The sequence below is a fragment of the Pleuronectes platessa genome, chromosome 4 (genome assembly GCF_947347685.1).
Source record: "Pleuronectes platessa chromosome 4, fPlePla1.1, whole genome shotgun sequence".
NCBI lineage: Eukaryota > Metazoa > Chordata > Actinopteri > Pleuronectiformes > Pleuronectidae > Pleuronectes > Pleuronectes platessa.
The window spans coordinates 16,548,547-16,573,836 of record NC_070629.1 but is presented as its reverse complement, the minus strand read 5'-3'; the positions used below and the strand labels follow the sequence as shown (position 1 = coordinate 16,573,836).

General features: G+C 44.0%; 1 protein-coding gene across 1 annotated transcript in view; it reads left to right on the top strand.

Moving 5' to 3' along the window:
* The window catches only part of fam172a (family with sequence similarity 172 member A), a 156,181-nt gene that overhangs the window by 104,183 nt on the left and 26,708 nt on the right, over positions 1-25,290 (top strand). The window contains exon 10 of the mRNA XM_053420348.1: positions 7,439-7,523. Within this exon, the coding sequence (XP_053276323.1) occupies positions 7,439-7,523 (85 nt within the window). The remainder of the gene's footprint in view (positions 1-7,438; positions 7,524-25,290) is intronic.

Below are 25,290 nucleotides of genomic sequence, written 5' to 3'. Positions count from 1 at the left end.
TGCACATACTGATGAGGACCAGCCAAGACCAGAGGTGCTTGAGAGCTAGAGATGCAAATGTCACACACACACACACACACACACACGCGCGCGCACACACACACCTTTATCTGTATTACTTCCTCTTTTATGTCCCTTGCCTTTTGTTTTTGCTATTTCTGTCTTCCTCCATTTTGTGTGTATGCCTTTGAATTGTGTGCTCGAGTGTGTGTTGCTAGTCTGCGAAATGTGTTTGTATGTTGGTTTGAGTTGTGGGGATTCAAGGTTGCACTGGCCCCCTTCTCCTTGTCTGGCATCTCCTATTTTTGATTCATCTAAGGGATGCGTGCGACACAACATAATTGGAATGTTAAGTGATTTTCTATTTGTGATGATTACCCAGAACAATAAATCTGAAATAACCTTCTTTGTCCAGTCGTAGGCAGGGGACAGGCAAGGATTAGCACTCTGTCGTACTCATTAACCCACAGTCCTTTTTAGGCAGAATTAAGACATGCGCTTGCCTAATTAAAGGACATTTTCAGAGGGAAACAGTGGCATGTTGTACCTATGTTGTGCCCTCTAAGTTCCTTGTTGCATGCCCTCTGTTTGTATTCCTCTATTCCTTAACTTTTTGTGTCACTGCATCACCAACTTTTTTTTGGACTCACTACTTGTTGCTCATTCTAAAACAATGGTTATATGCTAGATTTTTCTATAAATTACCATTATACTTATTATACTAATAATGACATAGATTTTACTTAACAAAATGTGTTTTATTTTCTCAGAAAAACAAATTAATAATGAGTTATTGGTAAAGCGAAATGTTTTGATTACTATTGTTTTTACCAGCTCGATAATAGAAGAATAGGTACGCTCAGTATTTTAATACAAAAGTGGCAATTTGACAGTTTGTTAATCTACTATTATAGTTAGATGAAGACAATTACAAATGAAAACCACTTAAGTTCATTGTGAAGTTATGAGACTGATTATTTGTTCATATTTCCACTTTCTGATTGATGCTGTTGGGGGAAATTAACAAAAATAATGTAATCTGTCCCTGTCCTTTCACATTAGAAACTAGAATGACACACCTCTGCCAAAGCCCAATGGTCCCCTTATTACACCACATTTAAATTATCTGGATCTGCCCCTAAATGAAAACACTTGTGAAAATGTTCTCTCACAAAACAGGTGGGGCACTCAAAACAGGTCAATCTGAGGAGGGTTTTAGACAGGGTAAAAAGGTGCTGTTTTAAATGATCCTTGTGGTATTTTGACCAAAATATGTTACAGACATTTCATTAGGACCCCAAGGAACCATATCAACTGTGGTAAAGTGGGCATAATATGTCTCCTTTAAACTACTTCTCTATCACTAACCCACACACAGCTGGATCTTGAACATAAGCAACACTTGCAGACCAGCCCACTGAGTGCAAACACTCACAAGCAGGCAGGCCTGGATGTTATAGCACATCACAGAGGGAAGCGAGCAGTGATACAGAGCAACGCTTTGGGTGGTGTATAAATATGGGTGCCCGCATGAAGGTGTGCATGTGAGGTCGGGGCACTCCAGCAGTGTCCTGCTCTGTTCTCGTCGGACGGAGATAATTCCCTCCCTCCAGGGTTCAAGAAGTCCCTAGATGGTGGGATGGAGAGATGAGAAGAGGAGAGTAAGAAAGAGAAAATGGGATTTAGAGATCTGCACCTGCTGGGCCATGTTATACCGACCAAATGGGTCAGATGAGGGGCAGGTGACGTCACTGCCCGGGGAGGAGAAAAAAAGAGTGATTGGTGAGAGAAAAGCAAAAGAAATGGTTGAGATGGAAATAAAGAAAAAAAATAGACATAGAAATAAAGTATGAGAAATGTTCAATTATTTAAATCCTGTTGACTGCTGCAGAGAAAGCACATAGGGTAGAGCTGTGGAGAGGAAAAACAGAAAGACAGGTAGGCTGTGAATGGAGTGAATACAGATGGAGGAGAGGAGATGAAGAGATGAATGTGGGGATAGATGAGTAGCATAGTGAGGAGAAGTGAGTGAGAGAGAGAAATGTGAATGATGGTGTACAGCTGGCAGCCTGTCACAGTCTCCAAGGTGTCTCCTGTCACCGTGCTGGCCTGCTGTCACACTCTAGTGGCCTGCCCAGAGCACACACACACACACACACACACACACACACACACACACACACACATACACACACACGTGCACACACACACATACAGAGTACACTATGGTCATGAATAAACCATCCTAATCCATAGAGATTATACAGCAACTGGATGAGGTGGGAGCTACAGACCCACACAGAGCGAGGAAGAACTGATTCTCGGAACTACTTTCTGAGAAGTTAGGTTGCAGACTGTCATGTGTGTTATGGTTCAGGGGACTTTTGTACTCTTGGCACAGTTTTTATCATGGGAGTTGGTCCTATGTGTTTGGAGGAAGAAAGAGGTGTCGATACTGTTTCACCATTAAACTCAATCAGATGCAACTGAAAATACGTGTACTACATGGATTGTATTTAAAGCACGGGTTGGAAGGCCCGGAAAAGCTAGAAGGAGTAGGATACACTTTGAAAATATTCAACCGTTAAATCGTTTGCTGCTCGAAGCTACGAGCCCAAAACACGTGAACGCAAACACCAAACTGCTGAGAACCCTGTCTGCTTCAGTGATGTATGTCTCAGCAATTTAAGACTGTAGTCATGTGCTGTGAGAGGTCAGGCAGGGTGTGGTCAAGTAGTCAGGTTGGTTCGTGACAGACAGGTACACCAGCCAATCATGTCATTCGGTCTGTTGTGTTTATTAAAGTCCTGGGACAGTGTTTCAGAAACGACTTACCAACCCTACCTTTAATTTGTGTATTCAAATCTATAGATTCCTAGAAAAGTTGTCATGAAATAATTTAGTAAGTCTAATTATTAAGTCACCTTCTTTATGATTTAGACAACCGATAATCTTGGTCTGTTCATGAAACCTGAGTTAGTGGTTGTTTTAATGCAGGTTTAGGAGGATACGGAGTGCACATCTTCTTTTAAAGGCCTTGTGTGTGTGTGTGTGTGTGTGTGTGTGTGTGTGTGTGTGTGTGTTTTTGTGTGTGTGTGTGTGTTCCTGCATCTCTCACTGTGCAGTGGATGTGGACACCTACAAGAGACCTATTTGGTCCTCATGATGGCTCCATTAGATCACACCACCATCAGCTGAGTGCAGTGTATTGTGTCCATTATTCTCCATGTGTGCGTTTCTGCAAGTGTGTGTGTGTGTTTGTGTGAACGAAGCACTGAGGCTTCCACTCTGACTTGCAGAAGGCAGCAGGTGGTGGGTCACACACACACATATACACACAACGGAGGAGGCTTAAAAGCATCTTTCACAGGTAAGGGGGGGGGGGGTGGATCTGACACCTGTTTTTCATTTGTACTCTCACACCATGCTGGCAGCCCATTGGTTACCTTCAGCACTTACCTTTTACTTCAACTTTGTACTTGATAAAGTTGATAACTGAGCTAAGTAAAATAAAAGGCATCGTGTCTGGCTTAAGTTAGTGCATGGGTATGCGTAGGAATGTGTGTGTGTGTGTGTGTGTTTGCATGTTCAGTGGAAATCCAAACACAGACGCACATGCACAGAGGAGCTGAGGTGCGGGTGAGCGTCGGATCTGTTTACATGTTTGTCTCTGCCTGCCTTCAGTTCAGCGGAGCCATTGATCAGCGGACCGGCTGCTTGAAGTGATGGTGCTCTGCGTCAGAGGCAGCTGATGTGATGTGCCATCCTTTTGTCACATCGGCCTCCTCTAATCCCAGCCAGCAGGCCTCGCCTTTATGTGACTGCTGTTATGCCTGCGGTCGCTTGCAGAACTGGGGCTGTGCGCTCTGTGCGTTCTTGTGTGTGTGTGTGTGTGTGTGTGTGTGTGTGTGTGTGTGTGTGTGAGTGCACATGTATGTGGTTGCCTTGACAAATCTATTCAAGCCCCGGCCTCCCTGCCTCCATTGGTGGCGATGGCGGAGATGAAGGGTGAGGGAGGAGGGCCCTCTTTGAAAGACTCCACTCCTTCCCTCTCTCCAGCCGCCTTCAGCCCCCTGCGCCACAGCCCAGCTGACATCTTCCTCCAGACAGACTGAATGAATTAAAGGAGATACAATGAGACACTTGATGTAGCAGTCAAGGAGCCCCACTGCCTCTGTGCCGCTCTACACCGCTCTGCCCTCAAGCCCAGGCTCAGAGGAGAGCACATCTAGGGCAAAGCAGAGGATCTAAAAATACACAATATGCTACTGTTTACCGAGATGACTTGTCATCTTCCCCCAACGCGGAACTCCTCCCTTCCACCTCCCCTCCCCTCGTGTCTCTGCTGATCTTTCTGTAACCTCTTTGGCTCCTCGTAGGCTGTTTTCCTTTCCCATGCACCAGTCGCACTTTTGATTGACAGGGCTGAAGAAATGAAATATCGAGGCAGAGAGTGGAGAAGGTTAGATTGGTACTTTGGTTCATTTCTATTTCTTTTGATTGGACGGCAACGGATCACACATGAGCCAAACTTTATTTTAATAACAAATGTTTATGGAGACACTTAGTTGATCGTATTTGATAAGGATTACATGGACCAGATGTTTCATCACAGTCGTCTCCCGTAAGGTCAAGCAATATTCGAATTTGGCATTAACACGTGTGGGTGCACCCGGGACACATTGAGATCTGATCACTCGGAGCACATTCAGAGTTCGTCTGCGCCATATTTATTATGCCTGCCTTCTTTTAGCAGTGTGATCGTGAATGTGTCGGGGGCCACGTGGAAGGACCACCTACTCAGTCCTCTGACCTGCTGCCGCTTCATGATGACTTAAAATCGTTTTTCATTTCTTAGTGTTTCCCAGACACTGATTTATTTGTTGCCGACAGCACAACATCATATTGATTTTCTTAATATTTTTGACCATTTTAAATAAGTAAAATCTTATTTCATTGTGGACCTGTGCACTTTGATTCGATCAGCCCCTCCTCGCCCCACTCCCTCACTCTCTCCCCCTCTGTCACACACACACACAAACACAATGGAGCCGTCTGTCATAGTCAGACTTAAAAAGAACGAGACATTTTGTCTTTGCTAACAGCAATTATGTACGTGTTTATTTGCATATGGAGCGGGGACGTGAGAGCTGATCACAATTGGTCACTCGGGACGAATGTGAAGGCGCATTCTAATGCCAGGTGTGAACTGTCATACTTAGAGCCGGCCACTTGTGAGCACATCATCAAATGCGAGACGCATGTTGATCCCAGGTACGAACAGATGCTCAGTTTGACGTAGCTGCAGAAGCTTATGGACCTCAATTATGTTCAGTGTCCCTGTGTAATTCAATTTAATTTTTATAGCCACGTTATCTCAAAGCACTTAACAGAGCAGGGTTGAGAGAAACCCGACAGTCCCCACATTGAGCAAACACGTGGTGACAGTGGAGAGGAAAAAGTCCAGAACGCAGAACCAGACTCAGGGTGGGCGGCCATCTGCCTCCACCAGGATGGGTTGAAAAGAGAGGAATGGGTCAGAGATTGACCAGGAACAATTATGTAACTGTATGTGAAGCGCTTTCAGATTGTTATAAAGTTATAAATTGTTTCAATAATAATACCAACACACATTGTTATAATATTCAAATCAGTAACTGGAATGACATTCAGTAGAGCAGCAATATAAATCAGTCTCCTCTGAAGTAAAATTCATGGATCCTCACCGAAATGTAATGTTTTCTTCCCTGACCCACTCCCGATCCTTCCGCCAAGTTTCCTTTTAATCCATTCAAGCTGTTTTTGCGTAATCTTATTTATCGTCAAACTACCAAACATAACCAACAAACAAACACGTGAAAACAAAACCTGCTTGTTGTTAATAACAGCATAATCACAGAACAATTTAATAACACATCTTTATATATAAAAATATCTGTGCGGGTGTGTGTGATGTGACCCTGGATTTTTGTGTGCGTGTGTGTGTGTGTCTGTGTGTGTGTGAGTGTGTGTGTTGGTGTGGCTGAAGTGGGAGAAAAGCTTCACACATTTATCTGTCCAGTCCCTCCCCTGTCAGGGCCTTGGGAGTCAGGGTCGCTGAGGGCAAAAATGCACAAGCGTGTTTGTGCTTTTGCGTGTGTGTTTTGTGTTTGAAGGGTTCACAACGCTACTCATCTTTGAGGAAGACCCCCCGCAATGCAATCACTGACCCACGCATACAAGCCAGAAAACACACACACACACACACACACACAAACATGCACAACACTGTAATGGCTGTCGGGGGCCAGGGTGAAAGGAAAACAAGGGCAGATAAGGAATGATTCAGAAGGACGCCAGCTGCACATTCTAATCTCTTTACATTTTCTCTTTCTTCTATTGAACTTTTATCTTATCTGGGGAACGTCTTCTCCAAGCATTCCTTGTCACCCTCCCTCTTTCCCTCGCTCCCTTTTCCCCTTGTTTTTGTACTAGCCTTACAAGCCACGGCATACAGATCCACATTGCTCGGTGATATGTTGTCTTCTGCCGACCGAGGGAAAGAAAACTCAAAGCATGGGAAAAGCTGTTTCGTAGTATTGGTAATAACTGACATGGTTCATTAAAGTTACATTTGGTGTAGCCGGGATGTCTTTGAAATAACTTACTAGGTAGAAAGAGGGGGCGCCACGCGGGCAGGGAGATGAAGACAGCCAAAAGTGGATAAAGAGGTCTTCTCTTCTTTCTGACAGTAGAGTTGTCAACCACAGGGGGGTTTGAGAGGACTAGGGGTGTTTGCAGGGGGTTATGGGTCAGCAAGCTGGGCAGACGCCCTCCCCCAGGGCACCAACTGATCCACCATGGTAGAAGGCCTCAGCTCTCCACCACAAACAAACGCCAAGCTGTCTGAGCAACATGTCACAGAGCTTTTAATTGCTTGTTGCTGTCTCTCTTTCCATCTCTCTCTCTCCGTCCCTCCCTCCCCCTCTCCTCCCATCCTTCTCAGCCACACACACACACACACACACACACATACTGCTTTCTTGCTCGTGGTCCCTCCCCTTCGGCTCCCCCACCTGTCCCCCTTTTCTTTGTCTCCCTTGCCTCCCTCTTTTTCCTTTCTTGTGCGTTTTCTTTTTTTTTTCTTTCAATGTTACTTTGAGTTTCAATTAAACCTGCTTTGTTTCCATGAAGTACAGAAATGCAGCTCATCAGGAGGAGATAAAGGAAAAAAATAATCCTTCCTCCTGTTGTGTATCCGTCTTTGAGCTTACATGTGTGTTTGTGGGAATAAAACTGGAGAATGCCACAAATTCATTTCCCATACACAAACCCTTCATATGCCTCCAGTCGTCCTTGTGGACGTGTTTACAATCTTTTGTAGAAGCAACGTTTAGGAATAATGAGAAATCTTTTGCTCAGAGTTTTTAACCGGCAATCCCTGTTTCTTTTCCTTCAGCACTGTTGTAACTGGGTGTCGAGTTCAGAGCCCCTGGACACGCCGCTGGATCCCATGCTGCCAGACTGCCCCCGAGTCTCTGCAGGTATCAAACACACTGTGTATGAACACACTTCAACACTGACAACATGATTACTCAGCTTCTACTTCAGCATAACTGGTGGCTTTCACTGTAAATACAATCGTTGGAGGTAATGACTTAGTTATCCAAGCACAGGAGTTAGCTCGGCCAAGTGTTTACAGTCAAAGAAGAAAAGGTAAATGGTTGACTACGAAGGCCACTGATGTAGTTGTGGTCAAAGTATTAAATTATGAGTTTTTACTGGTGATTTACACGGCCATTCATATGTTTAAAAGGTTCGAGTTTAAAATACGATCCCTAAATCTAATCTTGAGAAAATAAATATTTCTCCCCGGAAGACAAAAATGGGCTAAACTATTTAAACTGGTCATAGTTTAGAGCAAAATATACAAACTTCACAAAGGGTGTAACATTACAGGTTGGTGTGTTTACCTAACAGCAAAAATGTCCATACATGACAAGTAAATGTTGTGTGATGTGTTGACGTTTTTCGTTCTTGTGCGTTTGCTCGAGTGTGTGCATGTATTTCTATGCTTGTGTGGACACATTTGTGTACATGCGCACATGCTGGTGGGTGTTGGGTAGATTGCAGGTCTTAGTAGGGCTGATTGAGAGGGATCATTGTCAGAGAGACTGAAGCGGCGGCAGATTATCTTGAAACAGAAACACAGGCTGTCTCTCACACACTACAGAAATGAGCCGCTTGATTTTGTTTCTATTTTTGGTCTAGTTTTTTGTGTTGCGCCCTTTTCCTCTTTCTTTTTCATCATCCACTCTGTCTCTTATATTCATTAATCCTCTCCTGTGGTGTTTGGCTTCCTGTCCCTGTGCCCTCGCGCTGGTTGACTGGCCTTGATGATGTCACGGCCATCATGAGAATGTGTCCTTAATGTTGGATTAGGGATGAAAGCTGTAATCCTCGACATGACCGTTGATAAGAGATGATGATTGCAGTGTTGTTTGAAGAGTGACCCACATGCAGACATGCTCGTGCAGGCACACACACACATACACACACAGGGAGCACACAAACGGAAAATCAAGCTTGGAAAAAGGAAACGAAATATATGTTGTAATAATTTAAAGGATCCGTTTATCTTTTTTACTTTCTGGAGAAACCTCCAACAACCTAACATGCCTGCCTCACATATTCTGTGCTCCTCTTTACCTGGTCTCTTGCACTTTGTCAGATTCAAGCCCTTACTTCAAGGTCTCCTGCTTTCCTGAAGCTTTAGGACTATCCCTCACTTCTATGTCGCTCTGGATAAAAGCATCTGCCAAATGAGTAAATGTACACGTGTATGTTTAAGCATTGGTTTTTACATGCGTGCGCACATACGGTTCAGGAGATCCTGCTTTGAGATGTTATCTCTTCAAAGGCCCTCATTGACATCATGGTGAATCTTTAGCCCATCTTACACATGCTCCACGTGTCGGCAAAGACATCTCGAACACTGCTATCTCATCTCAGCTCACTGAAACACCATGTTCCACATAGAACTGTGTGGGTGGGGGGCCTTAACATCTACCGGTGAATCAGCTCCTTAAATGTCATCCAGCCTTCAATACAAAACCCATATTGTATTTCATGTTCAAATGTCAGTTTTTTTATACTTTGATGTTTTATGTCTCTTCTCTGTGACTGCTGGCGATCGAGACACGGCAACCTTTGAGCCAAGATATCCAGCTCTACTTTATGAAACTGCCGGCATGCCTGACATTGTCCTGTTTGACACAGCGTCCATCTGTATGTATGCACTATTGACTCGTGCTCTATTGACTTTTGCTACTTTAACCGAGCTGAAAAGATTTGAGTCTCTGGCCTGTTAACAGAGCTGCCAACTCAGCTTGTCTCTGGTCTTTTGGTGGCAGCTTCCGATGTCAAAGGTTGACTCGGTCGTCTTTGTGTCCTTGGCAGCCTGGCAGGTTCACAGGCAGCTGCAATTGTGGCGAGAGTCGCGGCAGAGCAGCAGAGGTGATGAGGTTGAGAGAAGGTTGAGGGAAGCCTGTCAGGGCATCGAGGCCCAGCCCTTGAATCCACGCACCCTCTGCCCCCAGCAGTCACCTCTTGTGCCGCCATGACTGCTGTTGTCTGCGTTGCTATGGAGGAGTATGTGAGTGTCTCTGTAGGTGGCGGTAATCGGGGTTGACCACATGTGCCTCAGCGGCAGAGGATGGACCGGTGACTCCTTGTTGTCATGCGTGCACATGCACATGCAGACACACATCGCAGTGGGATCCGCCCGCTCTTGTGTGGAGCCAGACAGAGCCGGGCCCGGGGCGATTCGGCTGCTGTGGAGAATGGCATGTGATCAGACACACACACACACACACACACACACACACACATAGTGAGATTCTTAAGTCTAACAAAGTATTGGATGTGTACTTAGACATGGGTACTGGGACTGGTCAGACAGCATGATGGGAAAATGGGTTGAAGGACAGATCTTGCCATTGCTCTTTTTTTGTGTGTCTCAGAGTCTGTTCCTCTCCCTCTCCATACCCTGCTCTGCCTCCGACTTTCCCTATACGTCTGCCTCTCCCCTCCTTCGCTTGCATCCCGTCTCCCTGTGTGGTGCACTGATGATATGATGATTGTGTTCTCCATGCTGGTAGAGTCTTGGCAGACGGAGGTATAGGGAGAAGTGGAGGCAGAGCTTGTCTGTTATTCCTAATCATCTGTGAAGCAACGGCAGTGTACCAGCATGGCGCTCATGGCTGAAAGGACCCAGAGAGAGAGAGAGAGAGAGAGAGAGTAGGGAGAATAGGGAGAGTAACGTGTAGTCGGGGGGGGGGGGGGGGTCTGCAAACTACTGCATTTCTTGTTTTAAATGCGATAAAACCTGGACCCATTCCCTTCGCATTTCACTGGCGAGCTTCCCTCTTTCTTTCCTCTTATTTATTTTTTGTGTTAATCTTTCTTCTTTTCACTCAGTTCTTTATTGCCACCATGCCCAAGGAATTTGTTCCCCCCCCCGAAGAAGGTCATTGCTCTGGCGTTTGGCGGTGGCCTGGCACACGAGCAGAATTTTATCAGTCAGGAGCACACCGAACACAGGCTAAATATGCTGATAAACTGGAACCGATCTCCTGCTGGAAAATCTCCCTTTGTTTGTGCGTGTGTGTGTGTGTGTGTGAGAGAGTGTGTGAATGTGTGTGTGTGTGTGAGTGTAGTAGCTTCAAGGCTGCCGGAGAAACAAGTTAGTCTGTGGAGTGCTGGTTAAGTGCCTATACTGAGGCCCTCCCTGGATATAATCATTCAAAACTATGCTGCCGTTTAAATGCCAAGATAAACACAATATCGGAGAAAAAATTTAGTTTTCTCGTAAGGCCCACCTCTGTTTTTGTTGCTCGGTTTATTGACTTTTTTTTCCGGTTGAGATTGATGATCAGTAGAGATGCTATTTCAAAGGTGGGAAAACTCCCTCTGCTAATAACACACACACACACACGTTAGCACACACACACATGTGCACACAACTGGGTGATTACTCATTGTCCAGGCTGATTATTAATTACAAAGGGAGAGCTCTCTGAAGGTAAACACTGATTAATGGCTAACAAAAGTAAGTTAATGTCTTACCTGTACTTTAATTACCAACCCTGCTCTGTTACAAGCATCCTAACACAAGGCTGTAATTAACCCTAATGGACTGCAGAAAGAGACTCACTTTCATTTTCTTTCACAACATAAAAACACCACTGTATGTTCTTTTGTGAGGTGCCCACTTTTCTCGCTTTCCTACTTTATCTTCCGTAATTAAAAGCGAATTCAGTCAGAAGGACGTCTTGATATTAGAATGTTGAATGAAAATAATTATCTAAAAAACTGGCACAATAGTGTTTATGGATTGACATTAATTCCGGCGCAATGAGGTCACTCTGCATTTTCTTCCTTACCTAAGGCTCGTGCATCAGTGACGGCATAAAACAGGCTAACACAGAGCACACTCACACACACACACACACACACACACACACACACACAGTTATGCGTTTCCTGTGAATTTACTCCGTCCTCCTGTAGGTTTGACTTGACCGTTACCTTCACCTCTCTGATCCATGGTCTGCTGACCAGGAAACACCTCTAGCTGTCTACACTTCTACCAAACACACACACACACACACACACACGCACACACACTCTCACTCTCACTGTATGATTGATGTTTGTGTTACTTAACTCTTGAAGAGGAAACTCAGGACCAGTCAAACTAACCTCACACCCTCCGACCACTGTTTTTTCAGCTTGGTAAAGTGGAAGTCCGCTGTCTCAATGGAAGATCACATGAGTCTGTCTGTCATGAGTGTGTGTGTGTGTGTGTGTGTGTGTGTGTGTGTGTGTGTGTGTGTGTGTGTGTGTGTGTGTGTGTGTGTGTGTGTGTGTGTGTGTGTGTGTGTGTGTGTGTGTGTGTGTCTGTGTCTGTGTGTGTGTTTGTGTGTTTTCCCATAATGTGTCGGAGTGTTTTCTTTGTCTGACTGGCACACGTTGTGCTGGTGCTGCAGGAAATAGACAGGTAAACTCTGGTGAACCGGACCCTAACCTTTGACCTGGATCCACTGATTTTGGATCAGGCTATTGTGTGGGTCACAGCGATGACAGACTCGATCACAGTGTTGTGGAAAATGCTGACACCAAAGTCTCCTGATGTCTGGGATTAGTGGTTTGTAAGGAACTAGTAACGTTTGGACACGGGTAAACAATTTGGTTTAATTTGCTTTATTTGATGGAGAGTACAGAGTCACTGGTCAGTCAAGGTAGAGCAAATGGAAAGGCATGGTTTAGACTTTACCAGTTGAGTTACCATGGCATCAGTTTACCTCAAACTTGATGTAACGGTGATGAGGTCATATTGAAGGCAAAGGACTGAAAAAGAAGAGAAAAGTCAGAAATGGTGTCTATCTGTGTTTTTGTGGGCAACAGGGAGTGCCAAGTTATTGCTAGGATGATGTTATGTATTCCCTTTTTTTCCCTCCTATTGAGTTTTGTGATTCTGAGACGCTAAAGGGGCAAGTTTAGTTTCAGAAGCTTCATGTTGTGACAATACCAAGGAGACTAAATCTTCAGCAGCTCAACAAAAACAAAACAAACCTTCAGGACCCTAGTAAAGAAGGACTTGATTTTATAATAACCATGATGAACTTTAATACTCTGACCAGGTGTATTTATTTCCTTTGTCTCTGGATTCATTATATGTAGACACTTGATAAAGGACAATTTTGGAGTCAGTGTGTAACAACTACATAGTAAATAAACAGATTAGATGGGCGTATATTATCATTATATTACGTACCTTTGCAGCAACAATAGGTAGAAAACATGTGAGCCAGCCTTTATTGATTCCTGTGCCAAATCTTGATTTTGTGTCTCAGATGCAACATTGCCCTCAGTCTAGTGTCCGGTCAAAGCATTGTCCCGTAGTGACAGGGCAATCTGCCCTGTCCTGAAGGTTTCCATCTCTTATGGATCAAAGACTTGATCACTTTGATTCAACTCTAGACGTGTGTTTATTGTTTAATGTTTATTGATCTGTTCCAGTGCTTTGCTTTGTGTTGAACCATCTTCATCCAGATCAGAAACAAAGATATGCTGACAGAGTCGATAGACCAGCCCTCACTGCACGTCCGAGACAAGGGTGCTTCCATCTCTTTGTCGAAACTGACGAACAGGAAGAAATGAAGTTGATCAATATTCTAAGCTAATGATTATACAACCTTGTCAAAGCTGAGCACGATATAATTCTTCAGAAGTGATGTGAGGTGCGTGAAATGTTGAGTGTTGCTCTACTTAGAGTCACGTGATTTTCATTTTATAACCAATACCACGGTTTAATCAAGGATGATTATCATTGTCAGATTTGCATTCAGCTTTTATCTTGCAGCAACACGTCACATGTTGTTAAAATTGGTTCATTTGAATCCACTGGAAAGTATCAAAGCTCAGGCAACAAACTGAAAAGGGCAGGTTTGTAACTGCTGCTGTTGTTGGCCATCAGCTATATTTACCTATTGATATATATGTATAAGACATACGCAGCCAACCTGACTACATTTGAAGTGCGATACATAATCACATCTCCTATGCAGAGCACTTTAACAGTTTAGGCTATTGTGATTATGCTAACCAGAAGCGTGTCTGGAAAGCCCAGTCTGTGGTCTTCAGTTCACCCCTGCACTAGGTAAACTGTATCCAGGAGGCATTTTATCCTCTCCTCCTTTCGCATGCTCTACCCATCATCCCGGGGAAAAGAAGAAAGGGGAGAGACAAAAAGGGAAAGAGCCTGGCATGCATAAATGAAAGTTCAACAAGGTTCAATGAAACACTTATACAATTTGCTGCAATATAGTGGGGTTTTATAATCTCATTATCATCTTAGTGCCAGATTTGCCCATGAGGGCTGTTCCGTATTCACTCTTATTAGCTCCTCAGATTTGTCCATTTGTCCTTCTGCTACCCGCCTCGCAGCCAATCACCGGGACAGAAGCTCTCATAAATACCCCCGCCTTCTTGTTTTATCTCAACTTGTTTTTTTTTCTTCTCTTGCCATACCTCCTACTGCTTTATTTATGATTTTTTTCTTTTTTCTTTTTTTTACATTTCCTTGCTATGGGGCAAACACCCAGAATTATATTCGCTCATGTGCTAATAACTGTACATATTTCTTTCGTTGGAAGTTATTTCCCTTCAAACACATCTGTATCCGCAGTATACAAGCCAATATATTGTATATGCTCTGACTTTAGTCCAACTGATTTATGATTTAAGTATTAAAGTCCAGACACCGGGAGATTGCCTGAAACATATCAGAAACTAAATTACTTTGCATATTCTAGACGTTTTCTTCATGCCACATGCAGGAAATTCCACTCTGTGTATTTGTTTTTACGCCTGATATTATTTTTAAATCTTATTTCATTTGAGAGGCCAGGCTCTTTCCTCGCTGAGTATCCCGGGTCGGATGGGGGAGCTAATGTACAGGGTACAGTGGAGCAGGCCACGGGCTGCTTTCGAATCCCCAAGCCGCTTAGCTGATGTGGGTAGTGTCCATCCCTGGTCACTCAGAGGGCATCCCCAGATTAGTGCTTCACGGACATGGATCTCATTTGCCCATATGGCCTCTTCTCATTGAGTCAATATAGGCTCTAATCTGCCCAGCCTTTACCCCTGACCTCGACATGTGGCAAAGTACTTAGGAAAAAAAAGAACACACAAACCATGCATATATCACATTCGATGGCCGCGGCATCAACGAGATCGAGCGTACAAACGAGGAAGAAAACGGACGCTGGTGTGTCATCAGGGGCTGCGTGGGTTTCTGAATACTTTTTCCCAGTTTCACTTCTGGTGTCCTCAAAAAGCAAGAACATTCCATGATAACAACCTGGGCTCTTGTGGCAGGAGGCCGGTTATAGGTGGAGTCTCTGGTGTTGAATTAATCCAGTAAGCCTTAGTGGGGCACGGCAAATCCTTACCACGGCTAAGATTATAACTCTTAGGAATCACCTTGATCCCATAGTCTCCCGGTATCAGTGTGCCGTCATTAACAAGTCGTCAGCTGCAACCCAACAAGTGTCACGGTGTCCAATACCCACTCCGATATTACTGTTTACTATTATTGCCATTGACCTTGTCTGTGAGAGGATAAACAAGCCACAGAGGTTAACCTAACACCTTCATAACAACACTTGTTTTTTGCTTTTAATTTGTATTATGCGATCAATACTAATAACATTCACAATCCAATGTTAAAATATCCCTTATTTTGAAATGCTTGGTAGTAAAGATAGTAGTCCTCGCAGGTGTTGCCATTAGGTAGGTGAAATTAGTTAATAAGATAAAGTAAATTAGGGCAGATAGAGGTTAATTTAATGAGTAATGACATAGGCCAACTGCTTATTTTGTATTCTTACTTTCATGACTTCCACAAGTTTGTTTTAATGTGTTTGTTCGATTTCTATTCCACTGATCTTCAATGGTACATTTCTTTGAAAATCTAAAATTGTTATAGGTTCATGGGGCCAGTTCATAAGGTTTAGCTGTTAATTAATACACACTCACACACACACACACACACACTTTATGCCCAACTGCTGGACCGAAGAACCCATGCTGAGATCCAACATCTGGAAAAGCCAGTCAATTTAATATGTCAGTGGGATGTGTGTATACACTGTAGGCATGTGAGAGCAAAGGGTTGTGATGTTTCTCCTGCTAGTTTAAACTCACTGCTGCTGTTTAGCTAAACTTCTCTGATATATCGTATCCCCTCGTTTCTCTTCTGCACAAATTAGGATATAATTAAATGCACATTTAATACAATTTTTATGAAATAAAAAGGAGCAAATGGAAGCTAAGAGAATATCTTTAGGATGCATGAAATTGTCAAAGAGATGATTAGAAAGTTTATCCTTGAAACTCATTGACTCACAATCAGGCTCAAATTACACTTTAAATTTGTCTTTTTTTGCACAGTGAAGAAAATGACATCTTATTTCTGTAATTATGTAAACAAAACTGAGTGTCTATTCCAGGACCGTCCAGGATTTGAATATGCAGCAGTGACCTTGGATCCTCCCTAGTGCTCCTCGTTGAGAGATAAAAACGTTATTAACCAGCCGTCTCCAGGACAGGAGAGAAACCGCCCGTGAAACCGATGTACGCTAGTATTAAAGAAATGTGGCAATTAGAGGATGATGTTTTCTTTTCCCAGTGAAAGCACCGAGGAGTCAAATAATACTAATAGACACAATAAACACAAGTAAAAGACGCTGCTTGTTTGTGGCCGAGGAAGCAGCAATTATAAAGTGCTTGGAGAGTTGTTGTGCTTATTGTGCCGGAGAGTAATGAGATAGGCTGCGCTGATCCCTCACTGATGCAATGGCTCCTAATCCTCAACCCTCTTTTCCTGCGTCTCTCGTTTATCCACCGACATCCCTTGACCGTCGCGGGCCTGTCACTGCTCTGGACAGCTCCTCGTGACCTTTAACCTGTGTGTCAGCTGACTCTCCAGCTCTGAAAGCCGTCTGGTTCTGAGTCTTAGCATTGGTGCGCTGCAGTGGAGCAGGTTTTTCTCAGTGTGCAACTAAGTTGGGTTTTAACGACCAAAGAACTGCCTTGTCATTTATGCTGGTTTCGCTTGGGTCAGTCTACTGATGTGATTGTGTCTGTTGTTGAGGAGCTCCAGACACTGCATATCCAAGGCAGTTTATTAATATTGAATGTATCATGTGCCCACATCACACCACATTAGACACTCCACTTCCTCTGGCCCTCAGCAATACACATGCCTAGTGTGACGCGGTCTCGAGATATGCGCGCAGCATACAAACAGATAGAGATTTCTGGGATAATAGATATTTCAAGCCATGAAAACCAATGGTGTGCATGTTCTGTCTATACCATGGGGTTCTGGAGTTTAGCTTTTGGCATCTAGTGTTGTAATCCCTTTTTAATCTTGCCTGTCATTACTGTCCATACTATTAAACCTAACCTTGGATAGATTCCTGAGGCTCTCTAACTGTATCGTCTGTTACAGGTCATGTTCAACCATATTGTTTAATTGGGTGAGCCTTAACCCTTCGATGAAGGAATGTGTGCAACCATCTCAACACGCACTCATGCACTCCGGGTGTATATCCTACCAAGTTGAGGAATGTTGGGTGTGTAGACATGTTATCTGGGTGACCTAGAGTCAGACTGACTATCACCTCTGTTAGCCTCTTAGGGCTAAACTTCAGAGCCTGCGGAAAAACACCACTCCTGCCTTCCCCCCCTGCCTCTGCATCAGTGTGCTGGTCAGCCACCATGTCCTCCGACTGCTGGGCTCACCTCTTATCTAATCAACATGGACAGGCCCCCTCTCCACACACACACACACACACACACACACACACACACACACACACACACTCACACACAAACGGCATACATGCTTTCAGATTCACATGTGCACGGACATGCTCAGAGATAGCCCTACACATGTAGACACACGTAGTGATACACCCCCCACCACCAAAAGAGACATGCACCCAACAACACATATACACCCACATGCTGATAATGACAGACAAGCTCGCATTGATCTGTGCCCGCTCTGGTTTTCCAGATAGGACTAGCTGTTGCAGTGAGCTGTGGGAGTGGCCCACAGGGCAGCGAAGGGGGTCTAAGGCCAAGTGGGAGACATGCAGATTAGGTAGTGGAGGGCGCCACTAGGTAGGACAGGGGGGGCCGTAGGGCATTGAGGAAATAAATTGGTCCTGAGTGAGAGAGACTCCTCTTCCCCATCCTCAAGCTCAAGTCATTTGACTTGCTCTGTAGCTCTGGCCCTCCTTCTATCCACCTTCACCCAACCTTGCCCTTTATTCAGACACCAACAGAATCCCCAACTGCAGATGAGACCGTTTGTCTTATATCTAGCCTTGAGATGCAAAAGGGTGGGGTCAGTTCTCTGATTCCAAATCCATCTTTGGCACCATTCTAATCCCCTTTTGTTTGGCTTATGAAATCCATTTTTCTTTCAGAGTGCATGCCAGCCGACCTTCTGATGCTACATAGTGCAACTAGCCTTTGCCCCGAGCCCAGCCCTCTGAACAACATGTGGCCAGATAACAAAACCCTAAACAAAAGAGGTAGCTTGCCAGAGCAGAAGTAAGGTGGGGGCTCATACTTTGTGTCTGAAACACTTCATGAGTGCTAAGTGAGGTTGGCACCAGCTGTTGGAGCGGAGTCGAGGAGAATCAGGGGGAAGTGAATTGCGTTTGGCACCAGGCGGCTATCAGGCAGTAATTAGTATAGCTAACATCCCAGATGAAGGAGTCAAGTCTAGGTCAGGGTAAAAAACTTCAAGGGTCTTAACGGGTAAGGGTTGGAGGCCAAGCCATGCCCCCTCCCCTCCCTGAATATAAGCTCATGCCGTGCCTGCTCAGATTTGCTGAAATCTGTGTTGACCTTTAACCTTGAGGTGTTGCAGCCAGTCACATGTCAGACTGGCTCCTGTGGACCACGCTGAATGTGTTCATATTAGATTATCTCAGTAGTTTCTACTCGACCCGACCCAACTCCGAGATTTAGTCTTACACACGATGAAGCTTTTGACATAGATGTTACATTACAGCTTAAACCCATGCTTGGCATTCCTGACCTTCTGTGGCCCCAGGATCAACCTTTTTCTGTCACACAGACAGACCCTCGAACCAATAAACATGGAAACAAATGCATGTACGGGCAAATGAGAGAGAAATGGATTGTTTTGTGCAACATTTCTGGCAATCACGTTGTAATCTCTTCACATGAATGCGTGAATGTATGTGTGTGTATGGATGGGTGTAGGGGTCACTGTGCATTCATTCCTGGTTCCATAAAAGACCTCTAATCCTCTAATGCAGCCATAATCTCTTTTAATACATTGAATATTGGTCGACAAATCACATGATAGTAAACATAATATGAAAGTGTTTCTTTCGAATGACAGGGTCCACCAAGAATATAATCCGAGGATCTAATCGTAGCTGACACTCTGTTCTTGTTGTGTTGAGCGTATCCTAAGGTTCATGTCCAATCTTGGCCTCTAACCTAAACTCAACAGGAGGTAAACTTGCCGCCAACAAATCAAAGCTCATTGCTGACATTTGAACCATGATTAAAAATGCACAATCCACAAATGACATGATTCATATATGATGTTGTGTGTTTCCTAAATTGTAATCAGGGTTTTTCTATATTTCATATCAAATAATTTTCCTCTGAGTAGCTCTGGTCTCTAAGGAGTTGAGATAAACAAGGTTCTACTGCAAAAAAAAAGGTTTGAACTACGTGAACCTTGGTGCATTTCATTTATCCACGGTGCTATTTGTGGTGCTTTTCATCTCTTGTATCCTGGCCTAGTTTCTGTATCTTGTTTTCAGAAAACATGAGCTAAGCTGTGGTGCACAAACGAGACAGCCATTAGATCACTGCACTGTAGGTCTGACCCCTGACCAATTAAGCCCCTGCCCCAACCCCTGGTAAACCCCTCACCCCAGCTCACCACACACCTGCCAGACCCGCGCCCTGCCCCGTCCCTGTCCCTTCTTGGAAATGATATTATAGTGTTTGGATCATCCTCCTTGTCTTCCTCCATACTCTAATCCGATTTGCTCCGTCATGTGTTGGTGTTCACAGATGGTGTGTGTGTGTGTGTGTGTGTGTGTGTGTGTGTGTGTGTGTGTACTTGTACTTATATCTTTGTGAGGACCATTTTAAGCATAGTCCTTACAGACTGAGTATATTTAGGGAAATTGAGGACATTTCTGCCTGTCCTCACTTTTTCCGGACTGTTTAAAGGTTAGGCTTTCTCCTAGGCTTAGGGATAAGATTAGGTTAAAGGTTAGGGTAAAGCCTGAAACATGCTTCTGCGTTTTCACGGGCCCGTAAGCGCAAGAGCCCTTCCGGGTCCCTTACGTGCTTATGTATCCCTCCTTACGTGCTGACGGGTGTCGACCCCCTTTTCTAAAATTTACGGCAAAGCTTCGCAAGCTCACTCAGCCCGCAAGGCTGTGATTGGTCTGCTCTACATCCCGTCCGGTGTCTAGTTTCCGGTTTCATGCCCCACAATACGCGGAAATCACGGAAGATTTAGAAGAACGAATATGGACCAAATAGAAGAGCACTTGGCAGAAGAGATCCGAAAGTATGACCACTTGTATAACCCGTCACTGAGTAGGCTATGAGGAGCCGGAGTGGCGATGTAAATAAACAGTCTAATTATAAGAAGTTGCTCTTCAATGTCCAGCAGCTCCATCTCAATCAATTGTTGTTCGGTTGGAATCGTGAATACACTCTCTGCCATGGTTCACCGTGTGTTTGTAATGGAGAACACGACTGGTAGAAGGTAAATAAACAGTCAACAACGATTGCCACACCCACAAAGAAGGCGTCTCTCAGGTCGCCTTCGACAAAAAGCATTACTCCGCCTAGTGTTCTGGCGCGGAATTGCTTTGTAAGACGCGCAACGGTTGGGGAAGCATGAATGAAAACGAGTCTTGCGCCACAGCGGCGTGAAAAGACGCAGACGCAGTCGCAGAAGAATGTTTCAGGCTTTAGTTGTGAAGGCTTGGATATTAGGAGTTAGGCACTGCAGTATGACATTGACACTTAACAACTATGGTCTGGTCTATGGTAAAAACCTTGGTTTAAGGTTCAAGTTAGAATTATGTTTAATTCATACTCTTGGAATTAATGTGTATAATTCCAACAGTTAAAAATAAGATATTTTCTTGTCATTGTTATAAATGCATTAAGGAGTAAAGAAGATGTTATGTCCATGAGTGTCTTCACAAAGACAGATGTGTGTGTGTGTGTGTGTGTGTGTGTGTGTGTGTGTGTGTGTGTGTGTGTGTGTGTGTGTGTGTGTGTGTGTGTGTGTGTGTGTGTGTGTGTGTGTGTGTGTTTGCGTGTGCGTGTGCATGTGCGCGTGTGCGAGTGCGAGTCGGTATGACAGCAAGCTCACTCACAGCTGTCTGGACCCACTCACTGTCCCCATTGTCTCTCTTCCACTCGTACCTGAGTCTTGCACAAACACTCATGGCCGTAACCATCCAATCACCCAAATGGGTGTGAAAATATTAATGAGAGTAATATTTTGGGTGACATCGCTGTCAGGGGTTGTCTTCTCCCCCCCCCCCCCCATCCTTCACCCCACTGTCTCTGTTTTTGCAGTAATGAAAATGTTAGGCTGAATGAATGAATGAGCGCGAAATGGAGTAGGGGTGTGTTGGGTGGCAGTTTGTATGGGGGATGCAGGGCGGGGGGGTTGGTTAGCCGGAGAGAAAGCGCAGCAGGGTGAGAGGTCCTTGGCAGTAGTTGGCGTCTTGACGTCCGCATTTAGTTCCAGCTGAGTGCCCACAGTGGGCATGGCCGCACAGCCTTCACTCTGACCTCTCAACTGAGGGCCACCGCTTCCCTGTTTCCACCTCCCCTTGTTATTTATCCCTTTCTTCTCCTTCCACTACCCCCCCCCCCCTTCTCTTTGTATTTCAGAAATGGCTTCATAACAGCCAAAGCAGAGATGTATTGAAATTGATTTGTCAAAGCAGTGGGCTAGGTTTGTGATCAGACAACCAGTGGGAGGCTTTTTTAGTTTTTAGGCTTTTTTTTTTATCCAGTGATATCATTAATCCAATCAATCACCACTTAATCGAAATCGAAATATTTTTTGTAATGATCAAAAAATATAAATGGGATTTTCTCATTAATGTTTTTGTTTTCAACATTCGGGAAGATTTGTTCTGCTCTCATGTTTGTCCTTGTACGATTCTGTTGAATGCCACTTGTAGACAAATAATAAGAGATTTTTAAATATGTAATCAAGGAGAATACAAACATTCATATGTAGATACAATTGATCATTGTTTTTGTATTCACTATTTTACTATGAAGATCCTGCGTTTTATTCCATAACTAAAAATATGTTAACATGGTTATGAGGGTCTATCTATCTTGATTTCAATATTTTGTACCTTACATGTGCATAAAGGTTTTCAACAAAATGAGATTCATGAAAACGGTTAACCATACAATGCACAACAAATTTGGTGCTAGACAGTTTTTTTCTCAACAAATGAAGAAGATCTGTTATATTTATAAAATAGCTGTAGCTCTCAAAGCTGGGGATATACTGAGCTAGGATTGCCGGGTTTCTCTTCTGATATCCTATACCTAAACTTTAATAATATTTATGTTGAATGAAATAATGTACTTGTAAAATAGTTAATTAAAAAACATTATTGGCACATGTTCTTATTTATCTGTTTATGTTTTAATCCTAAATTTCGTAAATATAGATCTAAAATGCCCTGCTAACTTTCTTAATTTTTTTAATATGTGATACTATAACTGGCTGTTATTTTTAATTGATAATTAACAGAATTAATTATCAGTTCATAATTGAATAATTTAATTTCATACCAAAGCAATGATAATTAAATTGTCATTTGAGACACCGTCCAACTTTTTTATAATTAAAAAATGTCATTGAACTAAAATTGTTGTGAATCCCTTTAAATGATACCCTTCTAAAATTGCTTCCATTTGTTCCGTCAACTGAAATGCTGGTTTTAAGAGTTTTTTTTGCTTATTTTAAACTAAATCCATAATTTTTATTTCAATGAGTTGGGCTCCGTTTCTGTATCTCGTCTGTTGTGCGGCTGCAGAGACATGGAGCAGGGTGGGCGCCGGGCCAACCCGGGGAGGGGTCGATAGCTCTAATATGGGCAAACGCTCTTAGACAAGCAGCTTTTGGGCGGCCTAATGAATTGCACCTGTATTGATCTCCATGGGAAATACTCGCATGATGCAGGAATAAAAACACTGGGTTGAAGGGAACGGAGGAGGTGGAGGTGAGGTGAGGTTGTTGCTAATGGGGAGGCGAGGGCAGCCGTGTTTGTGCAGACTTTGTCAGGATGCAGATAGCGGGATCAAGATTGCATATTGACGAGATAGGGGGGCCGGGCGACTGAGCCACAGAAGCTTGAAATAAACTGTCGGAGGCACATGGCCAGTCATTACAGTGAAGCCGCCTGGCCCTGCTCAACCTTGAGCCAGTCGATAAGCTATTATAACCATGCAAATTGTGGCCAAATCAGAGACCTGACATATTGGTATTATATTCCCGTGCAGCCACCGGGTTATGCATCATTATTGGGAGCCCAAACAATATGCATTATGCTCCCGGGTTGTTTGGTGTGGAGACTCACTGCCACAGTGGGACAATCATTCAGTGTTTGTGTGTTATGGGGGGCGCTGAATTTATTTATTTTTTGGTAAGCAAACCTCTTGTGCCATTTCTTTTTGTCATTGTTTCATCAGACTTTTTTCTGACTCCACCTCTTCACCCCCTCCCACACGTCCCCTGTCTCTCTTTCTCTCCGCTTCTCCTCTGTTTCAGCGCGACGGCAGCCTGCCAGGTCATTTACTCTCTGTGACAGTGTGACGCATCCAGCGGGCCAGAGTTTGGATGATGTAATTTGGGCTAAAGGCTGTGTAAACACTGCTGTGACCTTGGTTTTAGATTTGTCAATAGGGCCGGGTTGGAGAACAGAGGAGAGGATTGTGTGGGATTGAGAGCAACATGCCCTGGCTCTGATAGCTGGAAGTCTCTCGCTAAATGACTGATATGATAACCTGCGATACCTCGGCCTTACCTCTGACCCAAGCTACACTCCTTTAACCATCTTCCTGCGCTCCTCTCTCTCATTGTATAAGCTCTGCGATCACCTCTGCTCCTCTGCTTTCTCTTTGATATTGGAGTACTCATTTTCTCTCAAGATCTTATTGCCCTCTCCTCGTGTTCTCTCTACCCCTCTCTTCTCTCCTCTCCGACCCCGCTCCTTTCTTCTTTGATAGCGGTGACTCTGACCGGCTCGGCACAGCTTGTCCACTGTCTGCCCTCATCTTCTCTGCTGTGGTGCTTTGCTCCGGTTCTTCTGTCATCTGTCCTGCGCTGCTCTTCATGAGCTCCAGAGGTCAACACAAGTAAACACTGGCCGACAGCCCAGACAACACAGACCTATTGATCTGGTTTGGTGGGAGAGGTGAGGGGTCTCCTGGTGGGTCTCGGGGAGGGTTACGACCTCCAGGTCTAGACTGCGATGTTCTGAATCCTTCATTTCGGGGAGGTTAGGGTAAATGGAGTATCAGGCCAACACTCCGTCAATATTGATCTGCTGTGAATGCCCGAGGGCTGCCAGGGATGCAGGTGTATGGCTTCAAAATTTGGTCCAAAACATGGTGAATGATATCATCCACCGGGCAGCACTATGCACAGCTGGAATATTATATTATTAGAGTTGTTATCGCAGCTCAAATATTGTGGTCAAAAGACCTTTATTGGGGATTTTAGAAAACGCAGTTGTTAAAATTGCTCAGAAAGGAAATGATTTCTTCTCCATCTGTTCTTGTTGTTTTCATGATGATTTTATCCCACTAACGGAATACTGTCCCCTCTGCATGCAGCAATATTCATATCTGCTGTAGAAGGCTGCCCAGCCTGGAGCACATAATACCCAGGATTCCCTCTTAAACCTCACAGATAATCTCCCTCATCTTTCACTGTAACAGTGTTGGACACACCCGTATGCTAAGTGCTGAGGCAAAGTTCACCTTTAAAAGTGAAATGCTTTTACATGGTGGTGGACCAAGAAATAAGAAATACTGTTACCCTGCAGGAAGAAGAAGAACAAATACAATCAAAGCGATCCCTTTGAAACAAAGCCTGGTCAATGTTTAATGGACTTTCTCCTGCATGTTGCAATGCTGGATCTCTCTTCCTCTCTCTCTCTCTCTCTCTCTCTCTCTCTCTCTCTCTCTCTCTCTCTCTCTCTCTCTCTCTCTCTCTCTCTCTCACCCTCTCACCCTTGCCCTCTCTCTAACTCTCTTTGTCTTAAAATCCTCACACCTCTCGCCTGTGTGCCTGCGCACAACCTCTCACCCTTCTCCCTCTCTTCTATATACAGCTGCATGCACGCACACAAATGCACCGTGCCTTTATTATCACATTACTTTTTATTATTGATTATAAGTGATCAATATGAGTTTGCTTTTAATGCTGGACTAATGTGTTAGTCTTCTGTTTTCTGTTTTGCTTGCCTATTATTTCTTCCTGTTAGTAGTCAAGTCTTAAGATCTTGCCACAATATAATGACTTTATGAGACTGATTTGATAACCAAGTTGCTCCCATACTGTTTTATATTAGAAAACTACAGTAGGCTAATGAGATGCATTACTGCTGG